The sequence below is a fragment of the Lampetra fluviatilis genome, chromosome 37 (assembly GCF_964198595.1).
Source record: "Lampetra fluviatilis chromosome 37, kcLamFluv1.1, whole genome shotgun sequence".
NCBI classification, from domain to species: Eukaryota; Metazoa; Chordata; class Hyperoartia; order Petromyzontiformes; family Petromyzontidae; genus Lampetra; species Lampetra fluviatilis.
In genome coordinates this window covers 6855936-6883458 of record NC_136311.1, presented here as the reverse complement: position 1 = coordinate 6883458, position 27523 = coordinate 6855936, and the positions used below count along the sequence as shown (strand labels likewise).

The 27523-nt window shown below is 48.0% G+C and overlaps 1 protein-coding gene across 3 annotated transcripts in view; it reads left to right on the top strand.

Moving 5' to 3' along the window:
- LOC144945303 (AP-1 complex subunit beta-1-like) overlaps positions 1–27523 on the top strand; it is a 72160-nt gene that overhangs the window by 31751 nt on the left and 12886 nt on the right. For all 3 annotated transcript variants that reach the window (XM_078873715.1, XM_078873712.1, XM_078873713.1), the window contains 3 exons: positions 3296–3380; positions 10612–10698; positions 26793–26947. In XM_078873715.1, the coding sequence (XP_078729841.1) occupies positions 3296–3380; positions 10612–10698; positions 26793–26947 (327 nt within the window). The remainder of the gene's footprint in view (positions 1–3295; positions 3381–10611; positions 10699–26792; positions 26948–27523) is intronic.

Below are 27523 nucleotides of genomic sequence, written 5' to 3'. Positions count from 1 at the left end.
TCTCCCTTGAAAGCGATCTCGCTGGGCTGTGAAAATATACAGCCCTTGGTCAAATCACTGCTAGATGAAGTGCTCCCCATCCATGCCATGTCACGCGTCATGGGGATTGTTCACCACGCTGATCGGTGTGGCTCGGTGAAGGGGTGGGTCCAGGACTCCCTTCAGATTATCACTTGCCACTAATGTTTGCCAGGGGCAGTAATCGATCAGTCTGTTTATTCTAGGGGTAAGACCCGTTTTGAGCAAAGAGGCTATTTTTTCCATGGTGAAACGGCCAAAACGGTTGAGCATGTGTAACATGAGAAGGGAGGGTTTTACACGTTGCAGGGACATTTTTTTATAAACAATAAAAATAATCAACCGGAGCTTTGTACAATGAATCCAGCTCGGGACACGGGGTTAGTAGTGCAGGGAATTAAGTGGAGTGCTACCGTTTCACTCCACAATAGTCTCTTACCGAATCATAACGTCAAATGTCATCCTTCCCTATGTCTTAACATAATGTGACAAACAAACACATTCCAGTGAAATAGGAAACGCGTGCGTGTGCACACACACTGCTAATGGAAAGGTGAAACACCAAGCACCGGCTTGTGGTATGAATTGAAGATAAGCTTCCAAGTTGTCTGGTGGCAAGACTTCTCACGGCATTTCTTCTAAGATTGGCGCCGAAGATGAGCGTCGCTTCCTGCTGTGCAGGGCGGCTCAACCTCGCACCGCCGCTATAAATAATGTGCGGTTATGGTGTTGGTTTTAAATAATTGCCCTGAGAGAGATTGTCGCCTTGCCTTGTGTTGAGCATCTCGTTTAACCTTACTTTTAATGTTAGGAAAAGGACATTTTGAAAGTTATCATCTGACTAAAATAGTAATGCAGTGCAACCTGGATATAAGCACAGCTTTGATAATAGCAACACATGCTCACATTGCACTGGTGGGCAGAGGCAATGAGCAAATTCTGATATATAAGCACACTTGCTTGGATTTGTATTCAGCGTCGACTGTAATAGTATTTTACTGTATTGATACAGGAAAGCCTCAGTTTCTCAAGACTCATTTCTCCGAAGTAAACAAATTAGTTGGCAAATGCTGCTTTATTGACAGTGGTGCACAGACACAATTAAGGAAAAACTCAACACATTCGTGAATAACACTTGCCTTATAAAATATCATCATTGACGTTTTGAGCAGTGACTCCTTCACAGTAGATAAAAAAAGGTCATTTTCATGTTGATGAATGTCAGGTTAGTGTTTTGGGAGGGTGCACCTTCCAATGTTTAGCAGTCCCATTAACGGATGTTTTCTATGTGGGAGGAATCCAGAGTGCCCAGAGAAAAGCCACCATGCGTACGAGGGGACAACACTCATCACTCGGCCTAGATAGATTCCAAAATTAATTTCGATGTACTGCTATCTCTTTGCAACCCCAGGGTGTTTAGAAATATCGCAAAGCTTTGCTACATAATCCACCAACTCTTGCCTGCTATGCGTTGGATTAACGTTGCGCTTGTCTCCATATCCGCATCGTTCTAACGATGCGCTGCACGGCCGCGGTACGAGACGCAGGAAGAGCCGTGTAACTGTTAAACTCGTAACCCAGCCATCTGGTCGTGCCTCGTCTCGTCTGTAAAAACGCGCGTCCAAGGTCACGTGACCTGGCGTGCCCGCATTGTGCGGCGCGCTAGCTAACTCGTTGACATTTTCATTGCCGGCAATTTTATTCCCCGTTGCGCGCAATTGCGTGACGTGCGCGGTTACTTTGACGCAAGCGCGGCGGTATGCGTACGCGGGAGATTGCGCTACGAGTTGTGCGTGGGGGCAGGAGGAGGAGCAGGTCAGGGAGTCTTGCCGTGGGGCTGCGTGCGCCTGTAATTCAATGCTCAGGAGGAGGCGGTATTGATGGATCGTGCAGATTTTTATCGTGTGGCTTTCATGTCCCCCAAACCCACCCGCATGGTGCTGGGTAACTAGGAGTATGCTTCACACTAAGTGTGTGTTGTGTGTGACCAATCTGTGCATGTGTAGTGGGTCCAACTGAGTCTCAGACGTTGCTCCTTTTAGAGGCAAACACCTTTATTTGTAACACCGGAACACAAAGGGGTAACTGCCCCTTTACCAGACTACAGTTACTGCTACGAAGGGTCGACCCCTCACTCGGGTCTCAGACCACGTGGTTGCCTCGTAGGATGGAGAGCTTCAGCTTGAGACTGAGAGCTTCCCGCTTGTAGATGTTGAGCTTCCAGCTTGTATATGTTGAGCTTCCAGCTTGTAGAATGCAGCGACCCCGGTCCCTCTCGCCTTTTATCCCTCTACGGTCGGGGCCCCTCCACCTTCGGCCCCGCCCGCCTTCTTGAACATTCTCGTTCCCTCTCGATCCTTCTCAAGAGCTCTCTCCGGACACGTGATCACCCACTAGTCCCCCCACGAGTCCCCCCACCTGGGGCCCCCTGTGTGGGCATTTCGGATCACGTGTCTATGGGGTCAACCAGAGTGCCACGGCCCAGGGCAACCCTGCCCCTGGGCTCACACTCACCCCCTCCCCCTCGGGGGAGCCCCCACCACACGCTGTGCGTGGTGCCCGCACTATCCCAGTGCTCGCCAAGCCCCGCTAGGGCTGGTGTTACACACAGCCACCCACACGGTGCTGTCCACGATGTCGGAACATCGAACGGCAAGACCCTTCCGAGCCGGCACCATACAGCGACATCCCCGATGTCACTACAACATGCATTGGAGACGTTATTTTCCTTATTTGAGTGAGCTCTCTGCAGGTACTCTCGTTAAAACATAGAATCAGGCAAACATCCCAATGCAGGACCCCCCCTTATAAACAAGACTCTTGAGAGACTATGCAAGGCTTGCTTGGATAATGAAGGATGTTATATATTATGTATGGAGGCAGGACCGTGGTAATTGAATGACAAACGTGGGGGTTATTTGACCATGCTGCAACCACGCTGGTCAGTGCAGGTTGAAAGTAGGGGAGCATAGAAGCACAGTACAACCATGAATTGTTCTGCTTTTTACTTATTTATTCAAAGTGGGCATGACCCGTGGCATTTACTTGTGTCGGGGGTTGTTTGACCATACTTAACACCGGTCACTGCACATTGGCAAAGAGGGCTGGTGGGAGATCACCGAGGACCAGTTCAGATATCACCATGGATGCTAGCCAGAGGCAGGAATATAACTCTGGTTGCCAGGTTCATCGCGAAAAATAAAACGGGCAAGTCCTGATCGTCGGTGCCCTCTGCCCACCCTCCCCCCCCACCCCCGTGTTGCCGTGTTGCCGACAGGTGGCTGTGAAGAACAACATTGACGTGTTCTACTTCAGCTGCTTGGTGCCGCTCAGCGTCCTGTTTGTGGAGGATGGCAAAATGGGTGAGTTGGCCCGCGGCGCCAGCCCCCCCCCCCACCTTATCGCGAACGAAATCCCTCCGGGGGACAAACTCTCTTTACGTGCACGGTTCGTCTCGCTTTGTTTCCTAAACGGTAAACAAATCGGTGCCTCTGCGCTTCTGCGAACGGCCGACGTTTCGCTGGTCGCATGTCATGGGTGCGTTGTCATTCCACGTTGTGCGTGTGTCATCGCCACATTGTTGCCCGCGCCTCTTCATCCGGTGCCTCCCAGTCGTTACGGTCCCGGTGTCAAATTTGTTCCCATTGTTCGCGCGGTTGCGTTGTATCGATTCAACGTGGCCGGTATGATGCAAAAGGTCTCATTGAATCCTTGACATTTGCATTGTGATTGAAACGGTTTGAGGGGGCAAATTGCATTCCATTTCACGTAAATGGGATTTATGAATGCGGTGATGTCCCGACGTGTTTCAGTTGCACGTCTGCACGCGGCAATTTATCCGAATAAATAAAACAATGGCGACACAACAGAAACAAGCGTAACCGTCGTGCGCATTTTTTTTTTATTTCACGCAGTGCCAACCGGCTGGTATTTATCTGCATAAAATTTAATGCTGCAGGTTTTTGCACGTAAAAAGTCAAAGACTTTTCTGGAAAGCTGGACGTGTGTATTTGTTAATTCCCCAAGATGTTTAGTTGAAAGCGCAGGCAGCGAGCTTGCCGTGCATTCATCCCCGCTGTAATCCCCGTATCTGCACGGCCTACTGCTGTTTGGGAAACATAACGGTTTGTTTATTCGCACGTAAAATCTACGGCCATGATCTATCCACTGCTGGATGAAGATTTCCCCCCCCCCCCAAACTCGTTACCATCGGCTTGATGGATCCTGCGATGCGACATTCCATCGCCTACGTGCGAGTTGATTTAATCGCTCCACATCGCCTCTCAGGTGTGTTCTGTACTTTGACTGCGGCTCCATCTTTAGTCTCGACCACCGACCCGTCCCATCCCTTTTAATGGTGGGCATGCCCAAGCGCGCTTATTCACCGCAAAAGTGCATCTTGCTGCCCTGCTTTTATGGCAGATAACAGCTTGTAACGTACCGTGACGATGTTTAATCACGGGGTTAAGCAAGAGCGCCCGTGTTCCCGTTCACGAGCATTTGTATTCGTAACTCTGCAAGTGAAATTGCCCAAACTTACTTGTTAGCTTTTACAAGCATCTTCCCACACTGTAAACACATTACAAGAGTGCTTAAATCAACTGGAGCCAACTCTATTGACTTCCTGTTAGGAATGTAACAATTCCCACCCCCACAGCATTTATAACGTTTCGAGGTCAATATAAAATTCAGGAACCAATTATTTATTGTCTAATTTTTGCTGTCTTTGTTCGTAACAGGTTTTTATTTTCTCATCATTTACAGTTTGGTTAGCTCTATTGGCCTTACTATAACATTGGCATATCATTATTAGTTACATGCAACCAGTGATGAATCATAAATCTGTAATTCTCACACGCGCACAGTTCAATGTGTGCATCGTGAGCCTATAAGTTGATTTTTAATCGGTTAATCGATCTATCATTGCACGCGCGGTTATCGGTCCTGGGCCGTAAGCCAGAAACCTGTTTAGAAAACGGCTGTCGGATCGGTACGAGCGGACAACTCAATGCACACACCCCCAACACATGTCGTATACAAGTCCAGCAACCCTTCGGAGAGCTGTGAAGCACGACCACAACAATCGCACGCAGTTGCTTTTCAAACGCACGCTCCTCTTGCGTGGACGCACATTTAGCCGCATGATAACCACCGGAGGCCACTGTATTTCTGTTCGTCGTTTATCAGAGCCGCCCCGGCAAACGAAGCGCCCGATTTAATCTCACGCAGCTCGCGACGTGCCTCCCTGGCCGCCCCCGTAATGACCCCTCCTCAACCCTTCAAGGTGGAAGCTGGGATCATCAGAATCTTTTTTTAATCTTTATTTATGCTGGATGAACTTGATGTGACCACGGTGTGACGAGCCCCGCGTTGTATCTTAGCACCGCGCTCGAAAACCCGCGGCCACTCCACGTAGCTTCGTGAGCCCTCCCGCCCGCCTCCACCATCCCATTGGCCTGGCATCGTTGGCACGGGCCCTGGTGTAAGGAATTAAATGGGACCGCTGTTCTGCTTTTTTCACCCACCTCTTCGTAACCACCGGGGCTGGAGGGGCCCAGGCACCGGGTGTCTGCACCGCCTGCAAACTCGATATCTTCGCCGCTTGACCGTACCTTCCTTCACATCCCTTCTTTTGCCTTCTCTTTCTTACCTGAGCGCCACCACACACACACACTGCGGAGGCAGCGCTGCTTGAGGCCGTTCATATTTGCTCAGTGGCGGCCGCCATAATTGATCCCCCCGGGGTGTCGCCCAGGTGCGACACGTGTGGTTAGGAAGCCGTGGGATCTCGCGGAATTTAATAAGTTCATGCACCGGAATGGGTGGGGGGGGGGGGCGAGGAGGAGAGTCGGGCGCTTTCTATTCCTGGAGACAGATTCCCTCTGGAGGCTTTTCCCGGCCGTGTCGGATGAAGCGTTTCGGAGGGAAACCTTCGTCTGAGAGCGTCAGCTTGTTGTTAGGGCTGGCGGCGAGTCAGAGGTGGGGACGATGCATCGGTTTATCGATGTCACCATATATATCCCCATTCCTACGCCCGTGATGTATTTATTGTTTCATGTGCTTAAGAATTGGTGTTAAAAAAATGTGTACATTGTATATCATGTGTTTTGTTGTCATCCCTTCCAGCTACGAGTGGCCATATTATTTACCAGTGTTAAAAACATGTTTTTTTATTGATTCTTGACTTGATTTGTGAGCCTGAATCGCGACAATTCATCGAGTCGCCAAGGGCACGAATAATTCCACTCCCGAGTGCTCCAGTGTGTCTGTCGGCACGTGTGAGTTTGTGTGCATTTGTGGAGACCGGTGGCACATTAGTTGGCACACTGTGCTATGGCCTAAGGGTGACCTGAGTTCAATTCCCTGCCAAAGCTAACACCATTCAGGAGTGATATCTGAACCTGTTCTGAGCCTCCCCTGAGGTGACACTGCCCTTAATGACTGTGTGATGCGGTGTGGAAACACGTCTGTGTGGGAGTGAGTGTTTTGCCTGTGAGATCCTCCCAGCAAATTATTGGCCACTTCACATGGCTTCCAAGTGTTCCATGCCTGGTACGAGCACAATACTTAGTGCTGTTGTTTATTGTCGGTAAACGTTTTCTTGTGTGGGTGTGTGGAAGTACACGTGTGTGTTTGTATTTCACAGTGCTGCGGATGTTAGAACATACTGTATGATGAAACCGAGCGAGCCGAGTTCATTTTCCAGCCATGGCTGACATCAGTGGCGAGTGATTCGGTCCCGGCCTTCCGTTAGGTTGACTCTGATTTAGATGAGAACCTGTTTCTGTGTGAACATAAGCACTGGGGGAGACGAGGGGACCGTGCGCTGTGCTGGTCACATCGTTCACCTCTCACGCCTTTCCGAGCCTAAATAGGTGCTCGCGAACAGCACTTATCCCAGCAATGTTGTAAACAGCAACGCTAGAAACCTTCATCTTTCGTCCGTCTGCATTGTTGTTATTAGCCCCCACCACTTCATGAGTCCAGCAATCTTAAGTTAAAATCTTGGCCACATGGTCCGTATCGTAGCTTGAGGTGCACACTCAACCCCCTCGTCGATGCACGGAGCTTGCGTGCCGTGCCGTTGCTCTTCAATTACCCGTTTAATTCTCAACGGCCGCTTGACACGAAGCCAATGTTTTAATCCATGGCCCCTTTTCAACAAAGGAGAAAAACCATCCATTAATCATTATGAGCAGACTAGCATTTCGGTGCGCGTGCACCCCGGCTGACCTGGCTCGTGGATCTGCCAGCCCTGCTCCCCGGCACGCCGACCTTGCCTCTCGGCATGTGCTCCGTGAATGTTTTATGCGAGGGGATTGACTCGGCGGTTTTTAGCTCTCCGCGTTGACTCCATGGAGGAGGCTCGCCATCCCGCTGCCTCGTGCGTACGGCCTCCTCTTGACCATGAGGACGGTTCTCGGCTGGCCGAGCGGCCCCCACCGCGTGCAGTCGACGCCCGTTCCCTTTCACGCCTGCCAAGCCAGCCAGCCTCCATTCCTCCCATCGGGGTTGAGGAAGGTTAGAGGGGTGAGATTAATGCGGAGCATTCGTCAGCCACAGTATGACACATTTCATCCGTCACTCCCCCACCCACCCCTCACCCACCGTCGTTCCCTCTCGCATGCCCAATCCGCCACCCCACTGCTCACAAGCGCCATCCTTCCACGCTCTTCCGGCTTGTCCTGTAGACTGTCGGCGCATTTGGCCTTGTGTGCTAGTGTGTAATTGAGGCCCCGGGGCATTGGGCTGGAGTGGCATGCTGTTATTCCCCTCTAAGGATTTCTCAACTTATTAATCAGCTCCTTATACATTCCCCTAGCAGCAACTTGTTGTCTTCCCTGCTTTAGACTCTGTGTTGAGGTGGCTAGGGCAGGCGACGTGTTTCGTTCGTGCTCCCGGGGGAATTTTCTGTTAGCAAGCTCTTACTCCCACAGTGATATCCTTTTCTGTATTTTTCAACTTATTATAGTGCTGCCTTTGCATTCACACATCAGGCCATGGTATTCCCTGCCCACGCAACGAGGCTTAAGACTTTGTGCAGGGGTGACTAGTTCAGGCCATCCGCTTTTTTATTCTAGTGGGGTAATTGCTGGCATTTTGTGAGCTATGATTAAAGGTCAAGTGTGGAACGCACAAGAGCGATGGGACCAGCGCTGCGTACGCCTCGCCACCATGGGCTGATGTGCATCCTACGCACCTAAAGGCAGTTTGGTACTTCACATCTTAATGGGGTACTCAATGTCCGAATGATATACTCCATGTACTGTGCCTTCGTTGGTCTAATGGGACTGGCTGCATTATTCTCGAGGCACAGATTGTGTGATGTGGATGTTTGGTGTGGGTTGTGATGGTTGGCATCGGTGGTGTTCTGGTGGCATCTTAGGTTTCAGCTAGCTGTTGAAAACCATAAGCAAGCAAGAATTTGATTAAACGTGTTCAGCTGCGGTTGGGATCCTCCGTGTCCCCCCACCTCTCGATGCTGAGGGTTAATGGGTGAGGTGCAGGACTGGCTCAGCCAACCTACGAGTTTAATCACTGAATCGATGCACGTTTCGTTACATTCCCAATTATACCTAGATTGCATAATTAAAATCGGAGTAATTTTTCAACGTAGGAAAAAAACGTCTTGCTTAGAGAATTGCCATTGGACTTTTGCAAGCGGATATCTGTAAGGTTAATGCTAAATGGTTTTATATTGGCATGTCGTTGCATATAATTTACAATAAGTCTCAAATGATTGATTCTCACCCACGGGTATCGACGTTTGTATCGTGAGCTTAAGAATCTGAGTTTTTACCCATCTATACGTTCCCAGTTATCGACCCAGGACATAAGCCGGTTGCTTGTCTCAAACCAACTTTTTCATCTTCCGCGGATGCTCGGCTAGCCGAGCGTCGACCACGTGCCACGATCCGACGCGTGCATTGCGGGCCTTGAATTTTTCGCAAGCGCGGCGTACCTGCAAATGTAGCCGTTAAATGTTTAACGCTGCAACAGGAGGGGCGAGAGTGAGTTTTGCGCCGCTAAATGACTTCCGAGCCAGTTAAGCCCCCCCCCCCCACTCGTCGAGGGAGTGGAGATTGGATGAAGTAAACCTGCTCGGGCTCAGAGCTGCACACGCCGGGACACCGGCTTTTTTAATGAGCACGTTTTGCACACGTGGCGCCCGTGCCTCTCTCGCGACCACCGAACGCGTTGGCGTCGGTAATTTTAATGGGATTAAAACGGATCTCCCATCCAGCTTACCTTGAATTAAAATAAATATTATTTTAACGTTGCCATTTGAATGGCAAGAAAGCGCTGCGGTGTAGCGGTCCGTGTCCTGTACTGCACTCCAATCCCACTAAAACTTGGGATCCATTCCCAGCAGCTGCCGCCGTGCGCACGCACGCACACACACACACAAACATAGCCGCGAATTGGTATCTGAACATGGTCTTGGCCACGTGAGCTTGACTCGACTAAAAGGATAACTTGCGTGGAAGGTTGAACCTGAAAACTGTAAGTTGACATCAAGGCAGCCGTGTGTGCAGCGTTTGGTCCCAAGTCTCCTTTGCACGCTGTGTTTTCCCAAATAGGCACTCGCTAATGAATAGCAGGGCTTGAGAAGAGATGTATTGGTTAGTGCACTCCGCTATGAGCCTATTGACCTGAGCTCAAGTCCTGGCCATGGCTAACGGTAGCGGAGAATGACATCGCAGACTCTCGCCGTCGTAGACACGCGGCGCTGTCGTGGAAACGCGGCGCTGTCGTGGATACGCGGCGCGTGCGCCCTCGCTAACGAGCGGCATCACTGCCACTTGGTTTATTCTTTAACGCCCCGTGGCGTAAATAGGAGCCACGGTCATTGCATGCATTACAGGGATTTAAACTGACGGAACAATCAAAAACAATGAGGCTGAGTGTTGCTTTAATTTTCTAATTAGCACCACTCCAATGATGTGATGAAATTGTCATGATTTGTAGTCGAGATGTGACTCAAAGGATAGTTTTTTTCTTACGTAACAAAAACTCAACAAATTTGTCAATAACACTGCTTTCAAAAGAAAGAGTATACAATAGATGACATTTCGTGGAATGGCCATTCTTCACAGCACATACGAAATGCCCGAATCACAAATAGGAAGGAGACATCACAGCGATACTCTGCTACCCCTGACGCGGTTATCTGGCTTGACCACCTGAATGTGAAATTGCAGTTGCTCTGTAATGCTTGCAATGAAGAAAGACTTTAGTTGGCACAGTGGTTAGCGCACTACGCCATGGACCTGGCGACCTGGGTTCGATATTCCCGACAACAGCTAACGTGAGTGGGGGGCCCCTTTCACCAACCCATGCTGACCATCGTTGTGAAGTATTGTAAAACAACACTCCTTGACCAAATACAGCATTATTTTCATCCTGCGGTGGGTTTGACAGAGGGCCAGTCATGTTACACACGCGTACAATGCTGTTTCTTGTTGCGTGTCCGCGTGGCGTGTCGCTGTCCGTAGAGAAGTGCCACAGAGCGTTCGCCGTGCGAGCAGATGCGTATTACATGTTGCGTTGCTTGACATTTGTGATTTGTGTGTTTGTTTTATATCTGCGCAGACCGGCAAGTATTCCTAGCGACATGGAAGGACATACCGAATGAGAACGAGCTGCAGTTTCAGATCAAGGACTGCCAACTTGGTGCAGGTGAGTCCAGCACTTGGGTTTGGCGTAAAACAATAATGTTAAGAACTGCTACTGATCATAAACAAGCTGGCATGGTAGTCGGTTAAGGGAGCTTCCACATACTTTGCGCAGTTCACTGTGCAAAGAAGTTGGCGCACCGCAGCACGCAAATGCACCCGTCAACGGCGCAAACTTTTGTACAACAGGATTATGTTGCGTCTGGTTTTAATAATTAAAATACTTTCATGAAAGTGTTTTGAATCCAATTCCCCCCACCCCCCCCCCCACGAACTAGTCAGATCTCTGAGATTATAGATATAAGATTCAAGGATATAAGTTTTTAGGAAATGTGTAGTTTCGGTGAAAACAATGTGAGTCTCGGTGCCCTTGGATGCGCCGCAGACAGGGGTGGGGGAGGGGGATGTTATATTTCCCGAGGGAAAGCAACGAGAGTAACCTCTATCATCCCCTTAAAAAATAAACTCTGGAAGTCAGTCCGTGCAGCGAGCAGCAGTCAAGACTATATGCGCTTGAGAGTATTAATTGCGCAGGCTGTCTGCACTGTGTCTTGTGTTCGGCGCGGTTTTTCACTTTAGGCTATTGCGCTCCGTGGAAGATGGATAGGCGAAATATTTCACGAGGAGTGTGCCTTGAGACTTGTGCGGCCATGCGTGTGCACGTGCCTGCCTGCGTGTGTCCGTTTTTGCTGCTTGCGAGGTCTGGAGCAGCGGTTATCGAGCTTAGCACACAGTGCTACAAATCCGGCAACCTCGGTTTGATTCCAGGCCACGGCTTGCCATCTGTGGCCATTACCTGAACTTTGGGCCTACGCTAGTTTGACTCTTGAGTACCTGCTGCGAGGTGTATACATCGGTACTGGAGAGACAAAGGTTGCTGAGTGTGGTGCTTACCACACCACCCCCGCACGTGCCATGCCTGCTTTCATAGGCGCTTGCAAACTGCAATTTGCCAAATAGTTGATGTAGACTACATGGAAGTTGTAGTAGTAATAATGAGCACTCCCTTTTTCTGAATCTTCTCCAAAGCTGCCATCAAAGAAAAAGGGGCACAGCTGTCTGGTATATATTTTTACAGAGCTTGAAAACTGAATGGAGAAAGGAAATCCTATAAACAAATATGACAACATTTGGGCACAGATCACCACGGCGCTCGCCCATTGTCGCTTGTACACACACGCAGGGCACAAAACCTCGCTGCAGACAGAGTTGCACCACCTGCATAGCACACACCAACTACAGAACACTCGTAGTCGTATTAAGAGCTCTTTTACTCATTTTGTTCAAAGCTGCTTTCAAAATAATTGTGGCGCTTCATATTACGGGGCCATGACATGGCCCAGCACGACAGCTTTTTACCGGAGGTTCACGGTTTGAATCACAGCGGCCGCCCTGGTTATTACTTACTGTAAGGGTGCCTTAAACGGTGAAAATGCTCTGCATCTCGGTGGACGCTCACGTTGCCGTGGTGGCCATTCGCAAGAGGAGGCCATTTGTGAAAAGGCGTCGTGGTCCAAATTTGCCGAATTTGAAAAATGACCCCCGAAAAGTTGCTCAGTTGGGATTACGCTTGGCAATAATTGCTCGCGAGTCTTCAAAATCTGAATATTTCGACTGGAGAAATCCGATGAGCTTTAGAAGCTCTTTTTCACATGTCCAGTATCGCCGTGTCAGCAAGTTACAGCAGCAGACAATGCAAACAAACTATTGGAGTGCAACATAGAGAATAAGGTAAGCAGGTCACTAAATATAAATAAATCATGAATACATTAATTATGTACGTCTGATTTATCACGCTTGGGCAAGGCAGCAAAAACAACAACAAAAAATTTGTATTCATATTCTTGGTTCTTTCGGTAAAGTCACGTAGATAGAAAATAAAAATAACATAATAAAATAAAAATGTACAAATACAAATAATAAATTGAAAAGAATAAAAGCAAAAAACCCACGACGTTTCGATCGCAACACAAGCGGTCTTCATCAGGCAGAGAGAAAAGAGGGGGCAAGCCTCCAAATGCACATCTTATGGTTATGTAGAAACCCTCCCTGTAGAGGCGGTTAAATTTAATAACAACAAAACAGTCCCAGACCAGGCCAAGATAACACCACACAGTAGTAGCCCCTCAATAAATGGTACATGAACATTGACTTCGTGATGCTTTCCTGGGAAAACAAGCAGAATAATACTACCTAATTGTACATACATCTACGTAAATATATGTGCAGGTTGGAAATGCAGAGCGTCAAAATAGAGGCATCATTTAAGGATGCGTTCCTGAAAAGTTGTCCGGAAAGTGAAATGTTTGTTTATCGAACCCCGTGTTCCTATTGGCATCCATGATGTAATTGGAGATGTGTTCCGACTGAAAAATGTCTTCCCCGAGAAGTAATAAAATCGCACTTAAGAATGCAGCAAACCTTGTTTTAACTGCATTTCATGGAAAAATCAATCATATAATAAAATATTAACAATACTCAAAATAAGATCGTGGGTATCGAGCAATCCGAAAGGCATGCTCGGATAGGCGACTGGCCGTGAATCGTTCGCTGCCTCCCCCAAATAAAATTCAGAGATGCACAATTCTGTAAACGCCAATTTGGCGTAACATCTGTCGAATTAATGACCTAACCTAATAAGGTACATTATTGCGAAATTCCGTGTATTCGGTTGTACGAGCAGGATAATGTCGTACAAGAGCACGATTTTCATTTTACTGCAAAGAGCGAGGTAACAATAGCGGCTGGTCGTCAATAACGCGCTGCCTTTCTCATTCGCATACAGGGCACAATCCCACGCGCGGGCCACGGTGCGCCGTGCATGCAGCACACCGGCACACCAGAGTGGTCTTGGCAATATCAATGAGAGCTTTTTGTACGCGTCCTCTCGAAGGTTGCTCTCAAACATAAATGCGGCACTTCATATCGGACTCTCTATACACGCGCGCAGGTTGGAAACAAGAGTGGACGAAATAAATTGTATGCGCTTTGATCAAATTGTGACAAGATTGCAATATAAATTGCACATGAAGAGAGATACAATAGCTTCAGCTGGTTAGACACGTTTTCTCACTTCGTGTAGAATGCACACGGAGCACAACACGCACAAGTCGTGCACACAGCAAACACAGTTACCGTGTACAGTTTGCTGCAGCTCTCCGATGCGTTGTTGGGCGTGTACTGCGTGTTGTTCGGGATGATGATGTCTGGTGTGTCGGCTCCACATCCTGGAAGCTTCCTCAGTCACGGTAAACATTGTGGAGTTGCACAGCACAGTCTCAAAATCTTATATCAGCAAAAAAAACTCTGACTTACTCTCTGGTTCTTTCGGTAAAGTCACGTAGGTATAAAATAAAATCACGACGTTTCGATAGCAACACAAGCAATCATCATCAGGTGGGAAAACCACAGCAAGAAAAATGTTTTGCCCCTCCCCCCTCTTACCTATATAACCTCTTACCACGGTATCTCTCTCCCACTTTAGCAAAAAAAAAATTATTGCTGTGGTTTTCCCACCTGATGATGATTGCTTGTGTTGCAATCGAAACGTCGTGATTTAATTTGATTTTATTTCTACCGACGTGGCTTTACAGAAAGAACCAGAGTGTGGATTCCTGCAGTCACGAAAGCTTTAAATCTGGATACTCTGACTTACTGTATTTTTGTCTGAATCCTTGGATCTTGTCCGGATGATGTAATTTTAAATAAAACGTCGTATATATAGCATTACTAAATTTGCTTGCAAGAATTATTCTTCAACTTCGCCACGGCGAGCTGAAACGATAATAGTTGGTGCATCGTTAAACGCTTCCATGCCACGTGACAACTTGATTTGTTTGGCTGTGTCAGGTAGTGGTGGGGGGGGTTAAAGACACAAATTTGACCGGAGCATTATGAGGCCTAAGCAAAAAATCAATTGCGAATCAGGATATTGGCTGTGAAACCCCACGTGTGTTAAGTAGTATAGTTTCTCAAAAGAATACGAGTGGATATACAGTCTGTTCTCCTATACGCTGTAGTTGCGTTCCTTAAGAACATTGCGTCATGGAAAATTTGCGTAATAATGTATAATATAGGGTAAAGCACAGTCCGCGATAACACGTGAGATGCGTAGGCAGGCTGAACAACGGCTGAGGCGCATGAGTAGCATTACTCTTTGGTTCTTTCGGTAAAGTCACGTATAAAGAGAAAATAATAAATTAAATACTAGCATACGACGTTTCGATTGCAACACAAGCAATCATCATCAGGTATAAACGATGATTGCTTGTGTTGCAATCGAAACGTCGTATGCTAGTATTTAATTTATTATTTTCTCTTTATACGTGACTTTACCGAAAGAACCAAAGAGTAATTCCTGCAGTCACGAAAGCTCCAAATTAAGTATGAGTAGTATCTAGACACATCCAGCAGCATCCCGCCTTGTACGATGCTACGCCGAGGCAGCCGCACAACCGCTTTTTCCTCCTTGCGCAACGCAGTTCCGTTAGCCAAATTGGGTTTTATCCAATTCGCATCCGCGTTATGAAAAATGCGTTCCCTAATACATTCATCGCGTTATATCCAATTTGTGTTATGAAAATTCGCGGTGTTATAGGAAAACAGACCGTACCATCTTCTGTATTTCACAGGGAATTATTTTTTGGCAGAGGGGTGTCAGTATACAAAATGCACAATTGAAATTCGTACCGGGTAACGCTCCCTTGGCATCAGCTGCGTCCCCACGCTGTGTTGAATCGCAATGCGGCGACAGTGCAGCCCCGCTCTATCCCTTGCACGGTAACTACTGTAGCATTAATTGGCATTTTCTTTCCAGAATTGGCTGTGTGATTTTCATCTGTTTCATTGGCGTGTTGTGTTCTTACTCCACGTGTCTTTTATATTGCGCTTTTATTATGATACACATGTGGGGAAAATAAAAACGATCTATATAAATAACATTGCAAGCTGTAGATTGGCTGAATTGAGTCTTAATGCAATTGTTAAATAACAGGGCTGCTCACTAATCCACTATATATTATCTTGAACATCTTTCGCACCGGTATTTTGAGGGGGCACGCTGTTGGGGGGGGGGGGGGGGTGGGGGGCGAGGGGGGGAGAAACCACCTCCAGATGGAATGGGGGGGGGGGGCTTAAAGCCAAAATTGCTTTGCGAATTTAAACCCCCTGCGGCGTCTTCCATTGGCCGCTTTTGCAACCAAGTGGAACGCAGCAGTTATTAAAACCCTTCCAGTAATTGCATTTCTTCCCCCCGCTCCCCTCTGTTTTAAATGACATATCTGTTCCCGATTTATTTTTCTCCCAGTGTGCTGGGGTTGGTGGCTTCAAAATGGGCAGCAGGGACTGATGGCTTGCGGGATTAGCGCAAGGCAGGTTGTGCAAAGAGGCCCTGACAATGCAAATTTTTTTTTATCAACCTTTGCCTTTTTTTTTTAAAGCTCTATGAAACAAAGAGAATGCAGAGGGGGGGTTAGGGGTGTGCCTGCAAAGTAGCAGTGTGCCAAAATCAAAACAACGAGCCACAGTTTGAGATATCATGGAGTGCCACCTCGGCACGGGGGCGGGACGTCCTTCGCTTGGTTCCAGGGTGCAACGAAAGACGCGTTAACAAACCGGTCCAGGAACGGAGTCTCAGATTTATTAAGTGATTTAAGTGTTTGAAGAATTCTACACACGGACAGACAAACATGTATTCATACGGCTGAACAATGCGATCGTGTCAAAGTTTGAGTTGGGAAACCGTTTTTTTTTGCGAAAAAAAACATGATCTTGCCTTTTCAATTGCATCTTGCCCGTTAAAAGACCCTCGCTGACTTAAGGGTTGTGAGTTTGAGCCAAGGGTGAGAGTCAAGGTGGGATGACATAAATGGAGAGCTTTTGGGAATTGTATGTTTTGATCCCAATCCACTTACTGGTGCCGGGCAGAAGGAGCAGAGGCATCCCGGGGGTGAAATTGAAGGACGCAGTGGAACGAGATACCGGGGCTGTGGATGTGACGAGAGGAAGAGGTGCAGAATAGAAACGCACGGAGAAAGAACATCCGAGCGGCCATGGCTTGGAAGATGAATAGTCGGCTGCTCGTCGGCTCACCGTGCTGTCAGTGAATGGCCCGACCACGCGGCGGTGCACGTGACCAAGCTGGTGAATTATTCGTCGGTTGGACAACACTGCGCGGATTACGCAGCCGCGTCGTTATGACGGGGCCACCGCCCCCCCCCCTCCCTTCAACACACCCCAACCGCCGGTCGTGCTGTGCCGTAAACGCATTTAATTGTAGTCTCCGTCAGACATCCTGCTTGTTTGTATGCGGCGCGGAATGCCGATGAATGAGCCCTCGACGCATGCCTGCCGATTCGCGGCTTTCCTGTCGGGAGCCGCGCGCAGAGGAACGCCTTCGTCGCCAGCGGGGTAAAAACGAAACAAAGCAGCGGAGTTGAAATGATGTGAAGGTGCAATGTTACGTAAAGCTGTATTGGGGATTTGCTCATGAAGATTTACTTATTCGTCTGGCAGCTGAACCCCAGCAATACAGAAATGCCGCAATGAATTTCGGCAGTGACCGATCGCGGACGTGAGCCTCTATGAAACCATAAAGGACGGAGGCAGAAGTGATTTGCTTGATTTGTGCCCAGAATCCACCCTGACGTGCTTACAACAGCGGATTCGATACATATTTATGTAAAGCTTTCATCTGCCAAAAAGCATTCCCTTCGGTTGTGTTTGGCTTAGAGCACAAATGCCAAGCAGTGATGCAGAACGCGGTGATTGCTGGAATACTGTGTCCTGTTTATAAGTTGCCTTTCGCGGTCTCCCCCTGACACCACTGCCTTTTGAGAGCCCAGCTGGAGTTTATCTTGACCTGTTCTGTTGGCATAGCGTAGCTGGGATGCGCACTTCATCTGCAGGAGTCTCAAACTCCCCCTCGCTCAGTTTAACACGTAGGCTTTCGCGACCAATATTATTCTTAACAAAGGTTTTTGGGTTAGATCGCGTTATTTATAAATGTTGTTCGCATTGTCGGCACGATCGGCCGTGGTCGATCCACCGCTAGTTAAAGGCTGGCCCCGTTCTGCCGCCATCTCTTTCGGGCTTGTGTTGCCATTTGTACTTTTCGCTCCTGCGCATGGGCTGATTTCATCGCTCCACCTCTGTGGTTGTCATCCTCTCGGGCGAGTTCCCTCCAACGGCTGCCACTTCTTTGGCCCATTGTCCCCTTGTTCGTTGGCCATCATCTCTGCTAGCCATGGCGTCTCCTGCCCCCAAGTAGCTCTCCCTGCACATGGCTCGGGTCTGCTTCTACCTACCTAACCTTCATGCTGCCATAATATAATGGGCAGCACACCGGATTTACAATTCAGAGGTCGCTCGTTCGATTTCCCGGCATGGCAGTTGAAGCCATGGTGCAAGTGCCTCCCCCACCCCGCCCCTTCCTCCCCCTTCCACCATTTCTGCCCACCCAGCAGTAATAAATAGGTACAGCAGGGAATCGGCTGCTTGCGTATGGGGGGAGAGTATGGGCACTTACGACTACCTCCCTGACGTCTGACCAGTGTGGAAGAGTAGGCCATCACAAACCCCTTGGTGAGGGGCTCCCTTTTGAAGCTTCCTTGTGGGAAGGCCCTTCTGCCAGCAATTGTGCAGGCAATTAATTGCGGGTGTGCACCTTTACCCTTTAACCTGCCCGTCACGCGAGGCCTCCCACGGAGCACTTTTCCCTGTTATTGGTTTTTATTGTTGGAATGACCGCCAGAGGAGACGGTGACAAATGAATGAATAAAAGCCTCTCCCATTGCTGCTTGACGGTGTTAACCTCCCCCGCCTACGTCCATTGGTTCGTGAGAAAAGAAATGATAGGTAGAAATTCTTGGCTTGCACATTGGATCTTTTTATTCTTTTGAAACTCGGCATTTTGATGGCGATTTTAAAACGTCGTTGTCCACGCGTCATTTTAAAAATGAATGAGGTCAATTATTCCGCGCTTGCGTCCTTCGCCAACCCAAGCTTGCCACTACATAAACTCTTTTATTTGACCAAGGCCCACTGAGCTGTATAGATATTTTTCAGAAGAGACCTGGCCACAAACTATCGCTCAACAAAGTGGCTTATGTGGAAATGTATAGCAGCCAAATGCTCTAAACGTACGTTGATTCTAAATGTGTAGGGAAAAACTGGAGGACCCAGAGAAAAATCCACGCGATCACGGGGAAAACATGCAAACTCCAAATATACATGAGTCGGGATCGATCCCACGACCTCTTGTATGAAGAGCTCCAAAATCCACCTGCCGCTCGTCTTTTATCACAACACCCACTGTGGTCCAAAACAGCCGTGCCAGGGCTGCTTCGCAGAGACTGGCTGGTGGGAAGAATGGAGGGCAAAATCGGCACCAAACTATCCTTATCGGGGATCCTACAGTCTGTTTGTCCACCTGGCTTCACCCTGCCACGTTGTCAGTGGGCCTTCCTGAGCAGCTTTCAGACGCAGGGCGACATCTCTGTGCAGCCAACCTCCACCGTTGAGGTCTTCATGACAACCCACACTGCAGCTGTGTGGCACTATGCAAACGGTGTCACACATTGCTGATGATCATCCACTCAGTTCAGCAGAGGGCTACGAGAACTACACATGGCCATCGACGATTGCTACCATGTGGCTCGGTGATTTACGCACATGCTGCACGAACCTCTTCAAAGCCGCATCGAGACGTTATCTCGTGGGCACAGCCAGTGAGTGCGATGGAAGCTCACGAAGCCCACAAAACTCAAGTCATCCCCACCCCACATGCCCTCGCAGTGCCATTCCCAGTCCCCTCAACGATTGGACTTTTCTTTTGTGTGGGGGGATTGCGGAGAGAATGAAATCAACTCCGTTGGTAGCCATGGTGAGCCACTGGTGGAAATTCCACCTTCGTATTGTGGGGGCCAATCTCTGCATATGATTTTTTTACAAAATCCAATGCATCTCTTGTAGAAATAAACACACGTGCAAGGTCATGTGCCGGACATTTAATATCACCTAAATGGGATGATTTTAACAGATAATTTGAAGATCAGCTGCCACAGATGCACACATGCGGAGGCCTTGGCAGGGCTGGGGATGGATAGCCTTGTGTGGGAATGTATCATGGGACGATCCAAGTTTTTGGAAGCTTTTTATGAGCTTTCATCGCGCTGGCGATGAAATCTCACGAGATACCGTCTCAACGCGACTTTGAAGAGGTGAGGCCGTAGTCTCGGACAAAGGATGCAGGCGCAGAATAAACGGCCTTGGACGTGCGTCAGCCACTTAATTTACGTGCGCGTTTGATGCAGGACTCTTTTAAATTACTCTGGCGAGGAAGGGAAAATATTGGTGCAATCCAACCTTGTCCCATGCGACCAGAGCGGTTGTTTTTTATTTCAGTCAACTTTGACATTTATATACATTATATATACATGTATATGTGTTTGTGTGTCTATGTTTATTTACATTGCTCCTTTATCTATGCATTAATTCTATATTTCTGTGCGTGTTTATTTTTCCCGTGCTCGTGGTGTGTGATATAAATGATAACTTTGCTGCCCTGGTCAATCCACTAATGGACGAAGGCCACGCTATGCCCAGTCGGTTATTCGTGGTGGTTGTTTGACCGTACTTCACCATGGTTGGCAGTGCGGGTTTTTGAAGTTAGTTGGCAGGGTGGGGCTGGGGGGGGCAGTGCAGCTTTAGATACCACTCACCACTGATGTTAGTCGTGGCCAGGAGTCCAACTCGGGTCACCGGGTTCTTAGTAAAGTGCAGGCAGTGCTGCAACACTCATCGACACACCCCATTGCAGGACCCAGCTGAAAAATTCAGTCGGGATATATTTTAAATATTTTAAGGGCATTATTATTCATATTATATAAATGACTATTTTCTGAAAAAGGACATCTGGGAAAAAGCACAACAACCACGTTTGATATTATTTATTTCACAATGACAGAAAAATTATGACTTTGAAAATAATTTGTACAGTTTTTTTTTCTTGACTGTATTCTTCATGTTACCATTTTATAACAGTTTTTCAGATTAATTGTAGCTGTGCAAGAAAGCGAAGGGTCTAATGTTTCAGCGCTCAGTTGTGCCGAATGTTAGCCTTTTGGTGTCAATAAAAAAATTAGTTCCACTTTTGCAGTCGTTCTACGCAGAGACTGGCCCCAACCAAAGGATGGTGGAATTTCCACTCGTGGCCCAGGGCTCTCAGTGAAGTTGAGCAAAAACCAATGCTCGACTGAGCCGAATGACGTTTCATATTTTATTTCGGATGAATCACCGTTGAATATGAATATTACAGCGTCGCTCCCCTACTCTTTGATGCAAGGTCACGGCAGTGACGTCAACATATCATTCCTTACCGTGGTCTAAAATTGCTTTACATAATATAATTGAACTTTCAAGTTCACATGGGACAGCCTGGGTTACGGTGCCCTGGGTACGAATCTACATTTGTAAGAGCTGCTTATTTTCTGGGTAGTGTGTATTCAACGAGGAGATCGGCGCTTCCACGTCACTCACCGAACGTCATCGCTGCCCCCTGCATCCGCCAGCCATTCGGTGGCGTAGCCGTCGAGCGTTCATGCAGTGCACTGCACCAGAGCCCACGGGTCCATGGGACCCAGGCATGGGCTATCAGTGGCTCCCTGCTAGTCAAGCTACGCCATTCTCATAGACTTGCATAGAGACCCACATAGACCAGTCGCATAGCTATCGGGTGTGCGGCTGGTGGAGTCGCGCCAGGATCCGTGGGCTGCAGTGGCCCTGGCTCCAGGCTGTGAAGAAGAGTGGGGACATTTGAACAGGTGGCCCGATCTCATTCTTTGCACCAGGGCCCATGCCAGCCAGGGCCCACACCACTCTGCAGTCCTTCCCAGCTCACTGTCGGTCGGGCGTTGGCTCGCGAGACACAAAGGTGATGTCTGTGGGTTTTGTCGCTTTCATGTTGTGGGGTGGGTGGGGGTGCTTCTTTCCTATTTCCCATGGGGCCTGTCGCCATGATTTATCAGTGTGATGATAACGGTAATTAAAGCAAATTCTTCACACATATGAGCGCAGCACTGAAAGCGCCTTTTCATATCGAAAATGAATGACGTGTGAGCGCATGGGTAACGGGGGGCGGAAGCGCGTAGGGTGCGGCGCGCAATGTCACGAGGAAGCTACTAAAGCTATGCCCTTTTAAAATCCTCTACATTGAAAAACTAATTTCTTTAGAACTGATTTTTGTGTTTCGATTGTGGGCCGTATGGTTGGCTACGTACGGTGCGAATGAAGTTCAACATACACGATGGTGGTGATGGTGAGGAAGTGGGAGATGTTGACGGTGATGATGTTGATTGTTGATGATGCAGCCGTCTGGAACGCCTTCGTTCACAGACTCGCACATTTCTTATTCAGCCTCGGTCGTTCATAACCGTGAAGTCTCACTGCGATAAAGTTAAAACAGAATACCGCCAGATCTCGGTGCAAAGCAATTGCTGCCACTTGAAAGCAGATGCCAAATCCCGGTCTGTGCCGGATCGCACCTTCACAGGAAAAATCTCAACGGGCAAAGCCGAATGGGTGGTAACCCGAGTGAGATGCCTGTTGATATTCAACAGTAAATAAGGATTGTTTGCCATGCGATGAACGCTCTATAAAAGGTGTGCCCCCTGGTGTGAATAAATACATCTGTTCAAGGGACTTGAGAGGTTTATCCGTGATGTAATTCTCCTGGGTTGCCCTTTCACACTTGCCACCTTGTGAGAGTTACGAATAGAAGCCGCTTCATCTCATGACGTAATCGCTTGCGCAGTCGGAATGTAATCGCGAGGAAAAAAAATGTGGTGATGGTGAAAAGATGTTTTCAGGCCTTGGCCCTTATTCTGAACAGTGAGAAAAAGCCATTACCTGGAACCGTAATGTAATGTTTCTCCTGAAGGCAACGTGAATAACACCGCGACCAACACATCTCTTTCACTTTTACTACAATTAGGAAATATTGCAAGAGGCAGTGTTCGCATTAGCAACAGCCCCCGAAACCGCTCTCCTTGATATTAAGGGGGAGAGAAAGAAAAAGCCACATCCGTGGAAGAATCGTAACGTTCCGTGTCACCACACCGTCCTTGGCGAAATGCGCGATGTTTAATTCGAAGTCGTTTCATTAAGATCGCTGTAAAGGGTAACCGCGTGTGATGGATTTTCAATCGAGAGCCATCCTAAGCCGCCCTCAAATCTGGCTCGGCACCCCCTCCCCCACCCGGCCTTTGTATTGAGTCACACGAGGTGTTTAGGTGGGGCGGGGGGGGGGTCCTCTTTACAATATCGCAACCCCCCCCCCCCCACGTCCCTTACCCCCTTCCTCCCAGCCAAGCAAATGTCCCCGCTCCGCCGTTGCTAAGCGTCGTGTCGCGCGGCCCCTACCTGAGCCGTTACTCACGGCGCAGGGGGCAAGTAAGGAGAGGCGAGAAAGGAAGAGGGGGAAAAAAAGGTATACGAAAACATGAGATGATGGGATCGATTTTTTTTATTTCAAGACGGGCGGAGGTGGGAAGACGTCTTGTTTTTCTGTCCGTGATGTCGTCGGCAATTGTGGGTGGGAGGGTGGTGGTGGGTGTGTGGCTGCGGTCTAGGCTGGGAGACCCAGAGATTCACTCCTGTAGAATTGATTTTTTTTTCTCGGTGGAAAATAGCATTCCGCCTTACGTTTTCAGATAAATTGAGGAGTGTGTAACGCTGTCACCTCTTTAACACGCACCGGGGGTCACTCGCCGCCATTCACCTGAGTTCGTACGTTGTCTCTCTCTGCTATTCACGTATGTGGACGCTCTGCGATGATTATAAATAAATAATAATTCTCGAAAATGTCACCAACGCACACGGTATTTCATCAATAATACACGTGCGTGTAGAGTGGTGGTGGTGGTGGAAGTCGTGGCTCACTGTGCGATGAACCGGGTTACCGCAGTTCGATTCCTGCTAACAGCGAACATCAGCAGTGAGTGAAGCGGCATCTAAAATTGGTCCTGGGTGACTCCCCCCCCCCTCCTCGCCGCAACCCCCCCCCCCCCCACCGCCCGTTCACCAACCAGCACACTCAGCAAGGTAGTGAAGCATGGTCAAATGACCTCCTCGACCGACACGGCCTAAATCTAGCAGAGGGGCTGAACACGTTTTATATTTATTCAGAGGGTCCATGTTGAAGGTGCCGATTCCCATTGAAGAATTTTAATTGGCTAATGTGGCCTGTAATCCAGGGTTGGTGGGTCACCGCACAAATAGTGTGAAACTCCCATTCCCATGTGCATCAAGGTGCCGTACCATGGCTTGCCAAGTATAGTGCAGAAAATATTGACCCCATCTGTTCCATCTGTGTATGGGATCGTGTTGCCCCCTTGCTCACTTGGGGTTTCTCCATGTCCTCCTATAATTGGTCGATACCATCTTACTTATATAGAAAACCATAGAGCTTGGGGGCAGAATTTGGTGCTGGCTGACTGTCCGGCCTGGTGCCTTGCCCACTTGGCGTGGTCCCCTCCTCGTGCCTCTGACTGCTCTTCGAGAGAGAGCCAATACTGGTGGGCATTGACGTTATTAGAACATCGCAGAGATCATTCTGTGGAAGGAGTAACGCGATGGCAATGTGTAATTTCCGCTTCTCGCGGGGGGCTGCCGAATGGGGATAAGTGCCGCCCCCCCCCTTCCCCGATTCCTCATTAGAGGAGAAGGACAATTGCATACATCGCTTCATCAAGTAATTAGCAGGTTCCTTCCATGGACTCCGCTGCTGTTGATACTGGTTCTTGGGCAATAGCGTTAAACACTAGGAATGTGAAAAAGTACTCTCGTCTGGCTCTGTATATGGGGTATGAACGTTGCACTCGAAGAATCTTGAGAGGTGCCTTAGTCTGGCTCAGTAAGCCTCAGGCATTTACACAGAACCATACTAATTTCCAATGTGCCTTAGTCTGGTCTGGGCATTAGCATGAAATGGAAACAATCTCAAAGCTACCGTAGTCTTGCTCGTTGAGCATTGGACATTAACACAAAACCCTATTCATTTTAAATTTACCTTTTAAATTTACGTTTCAAATTTTCCTTTTGTCTGGCTTTGAGCATTAACATTGCAGCCCACACACCCTAATAAACGGTGGCTTAGTCTTGCACGCTGTGTTTTTATATCATTTGGGGCACGTAATATTTATCCTGCCTATACTCGTTTGCATGTCGAATCTAAATAGGAAATAATCCTTTTGGAAGCATAATAATAAAGAAGTGGCATTTTGTCAGCTGGGACATCACAACGTCCCTTGTGCCCGTTGACATCCTGGTGACGGGCGCAACTTGGTAATGCAGATGTGGGGATGAAAAATTGTAAGTGTGGTGACATTTTCCGCAGTTCATTTGCTGTTCTTCTTTATCCCCCCCTCTTCAAATTATTTTCCAATTGTGCTGATCGTCATCACGCCACGAGACGACCGCATCTCTCCGCAGAGCTCTCTCTCGACTCGTATCCACACTCGGTGGTGGATTTCTCTGAAAAAATAATAATCATGGCGTGGCAATTAAGCAGTGAATGCTTTCACCATCAGAGCTGAAATACGCTGAACTTAGTTGACGAGCCAAATTAGTTTTGTGTGTTTTTTTTCTTGTGCCGCCTCTTTGCCTATTGTGATAAAACTACAAACTCGCGACCTTTCCTACCTCGCTTTAATCAACAAACAGACCCATCAATAGATTTACATAGAGACCCCACAGACTTGCACACACTCTACTATGGGATTTCTGCATGACGATCAAACTAATGTTTTAAAATTGCTGAGCTGGAATTCCACCAATTTTTTTTCCCGTACAAAACCAACTTGAATGTGATGGCATTTAAAAAAAATGCAAATTCATTTATGGCTGGGCTGATATCAACCACACAGTCCAATCACGGGTGGCTGAAATCTAGGATTTGAACACAGATTCTCAGGTTTTTGTTGGCTGTATCCCTTGGGTCTTTGAGGCGCACGCGAGCGGCGTGTTCTTCTTATTTAAATCTAGTCTACATTAAATTGGGCAGATGTAGGGAAATGGATACAATTATAATTTATCTATTGAAATTCAAATGCATTCATTTCATTTTGAGCTGCTTTGTTGCCCGCTAAGAGACTATTGCTTGATTGTACTTTTCCTTTTGTTCCAATGGTTATGATAATGATCGTCATCACAATGTTTATTATTAGGTAGGCAAAATTGGTGTGGGCAGGTCCCATGTCATTAGGGGTTCTCACAAAAGGCTCGTCCACCTGTGCAGCCATTTGTGCCTTTGCAAAAAAAACAACCCACCAGCATGTCCTGAAGAAGTGCATTGTGGTCCTCTTGTCTTGAGCCACCATCAGCAGCAGTGATAGACAACCATGGACGAGTTTTATCCTGATTACGACTCAGCAGCACGCTGTAGTCACCTGTGATCACCTCATGTTTGTGGAGTCCCCACATCGACACGATGGGGCCCCATGATCTGGGCCAATGCCAACCGAAATCAAATATATAAATGACGAGAGAAAAATGCATCCTAACGGATGATGGTGGTGATTTTAAGGACGAGTTTAAATATAGGTGGTGATTAATATCATGTTTTCAAGTTACCTCTTTAGTTGCGTAAGTGCTACTTATTCAAATTCAAATGGGTTATGAAAATAGATAGGATGGCTATAAATGTAAATGTTCTTCTAAAAACAGGATTAAAAATGTATACGTCCTTAATGTGTTGGCTAATAAACTAATTCTGTATACTACACAGCGAATGTGTTTTTAGTCAATATAAGCAATGCTTGTAGAATCATTTACAATCACAGGCAGTTATGAATCAAAAAGTAACACAAATTGTACCACGGCGACACCAGTAGTAACCGTTAGAGAGAAACGATTCTGTTTTGGAAAACAATACAAGCTACTCGATGTATTCCACTTTAAAACAGGACGCTTGCGATACGTATAATTCAAGTTATTTCTCCTCCTACATCTTAATGGGAAACGCGGTAATCGATTTTTTGCGGTTGCGCGCCAATGGTCATCTGATAATGTGTCGGTGCGCTTGGTGTCTCCTTTTCCCCATAGACTCAGTATCCAGCAAGCTGCAGAACAACAACGTGTTCACCATCGCCAAGAGGAACGTAGAGGGCCAGGACATGCTGTACCAGTCGCTGAAGCTCACCAACGGCATCTGGGTGCTCGCAGAGCTGCGCATACAGCCCGGCAACCCCAACTACACGGTACGGCACGGTCTCGCTCGGTCACAGATGGACCCGTGTCATTGCGATTCTTTTCTGCCACGGTGGCGAGATGTTATCTACCTCGCAAGGCCGTGGGTTCGATTGCGACCCTGATGCCCGTGGTATGTTTGGAGTTTGCATGTTCTCCCTGTGGTCGCGTGGATATTTCTCCAGTTCCTTCCTCCGCCGTTTTCCCTCCACGTTTAGAAACATACGTTTAAGAGTATTTGGCTGCTATAAATTTTCACAAGCCACTTTGTTGAGCGATCATTTATGGCCAGGTCGCTTCTCAAAAAGAGCTGTATAGCTCGGTGGGCCTTACCCGGTAAAAAAACGATTTGTTCACTCATGCTTACGCACGCACGCACACTCGCACACTCGCACGCCTGCCACTCGAAGCTCCCTTCCTACGTGGACTTTCATTCGGACAGGCGCAGATGAACGCGTGCATGTCCACAGAAGGGGACGCCTGTGATTTGCTAATCGCTGGGACGTGCATGCAGGAGGGCGCGTGTGCGTTGGTTGCTATCTGGATAAGAACACCTGTACAGCGACAGGTGTCCTCATGCACAGGTG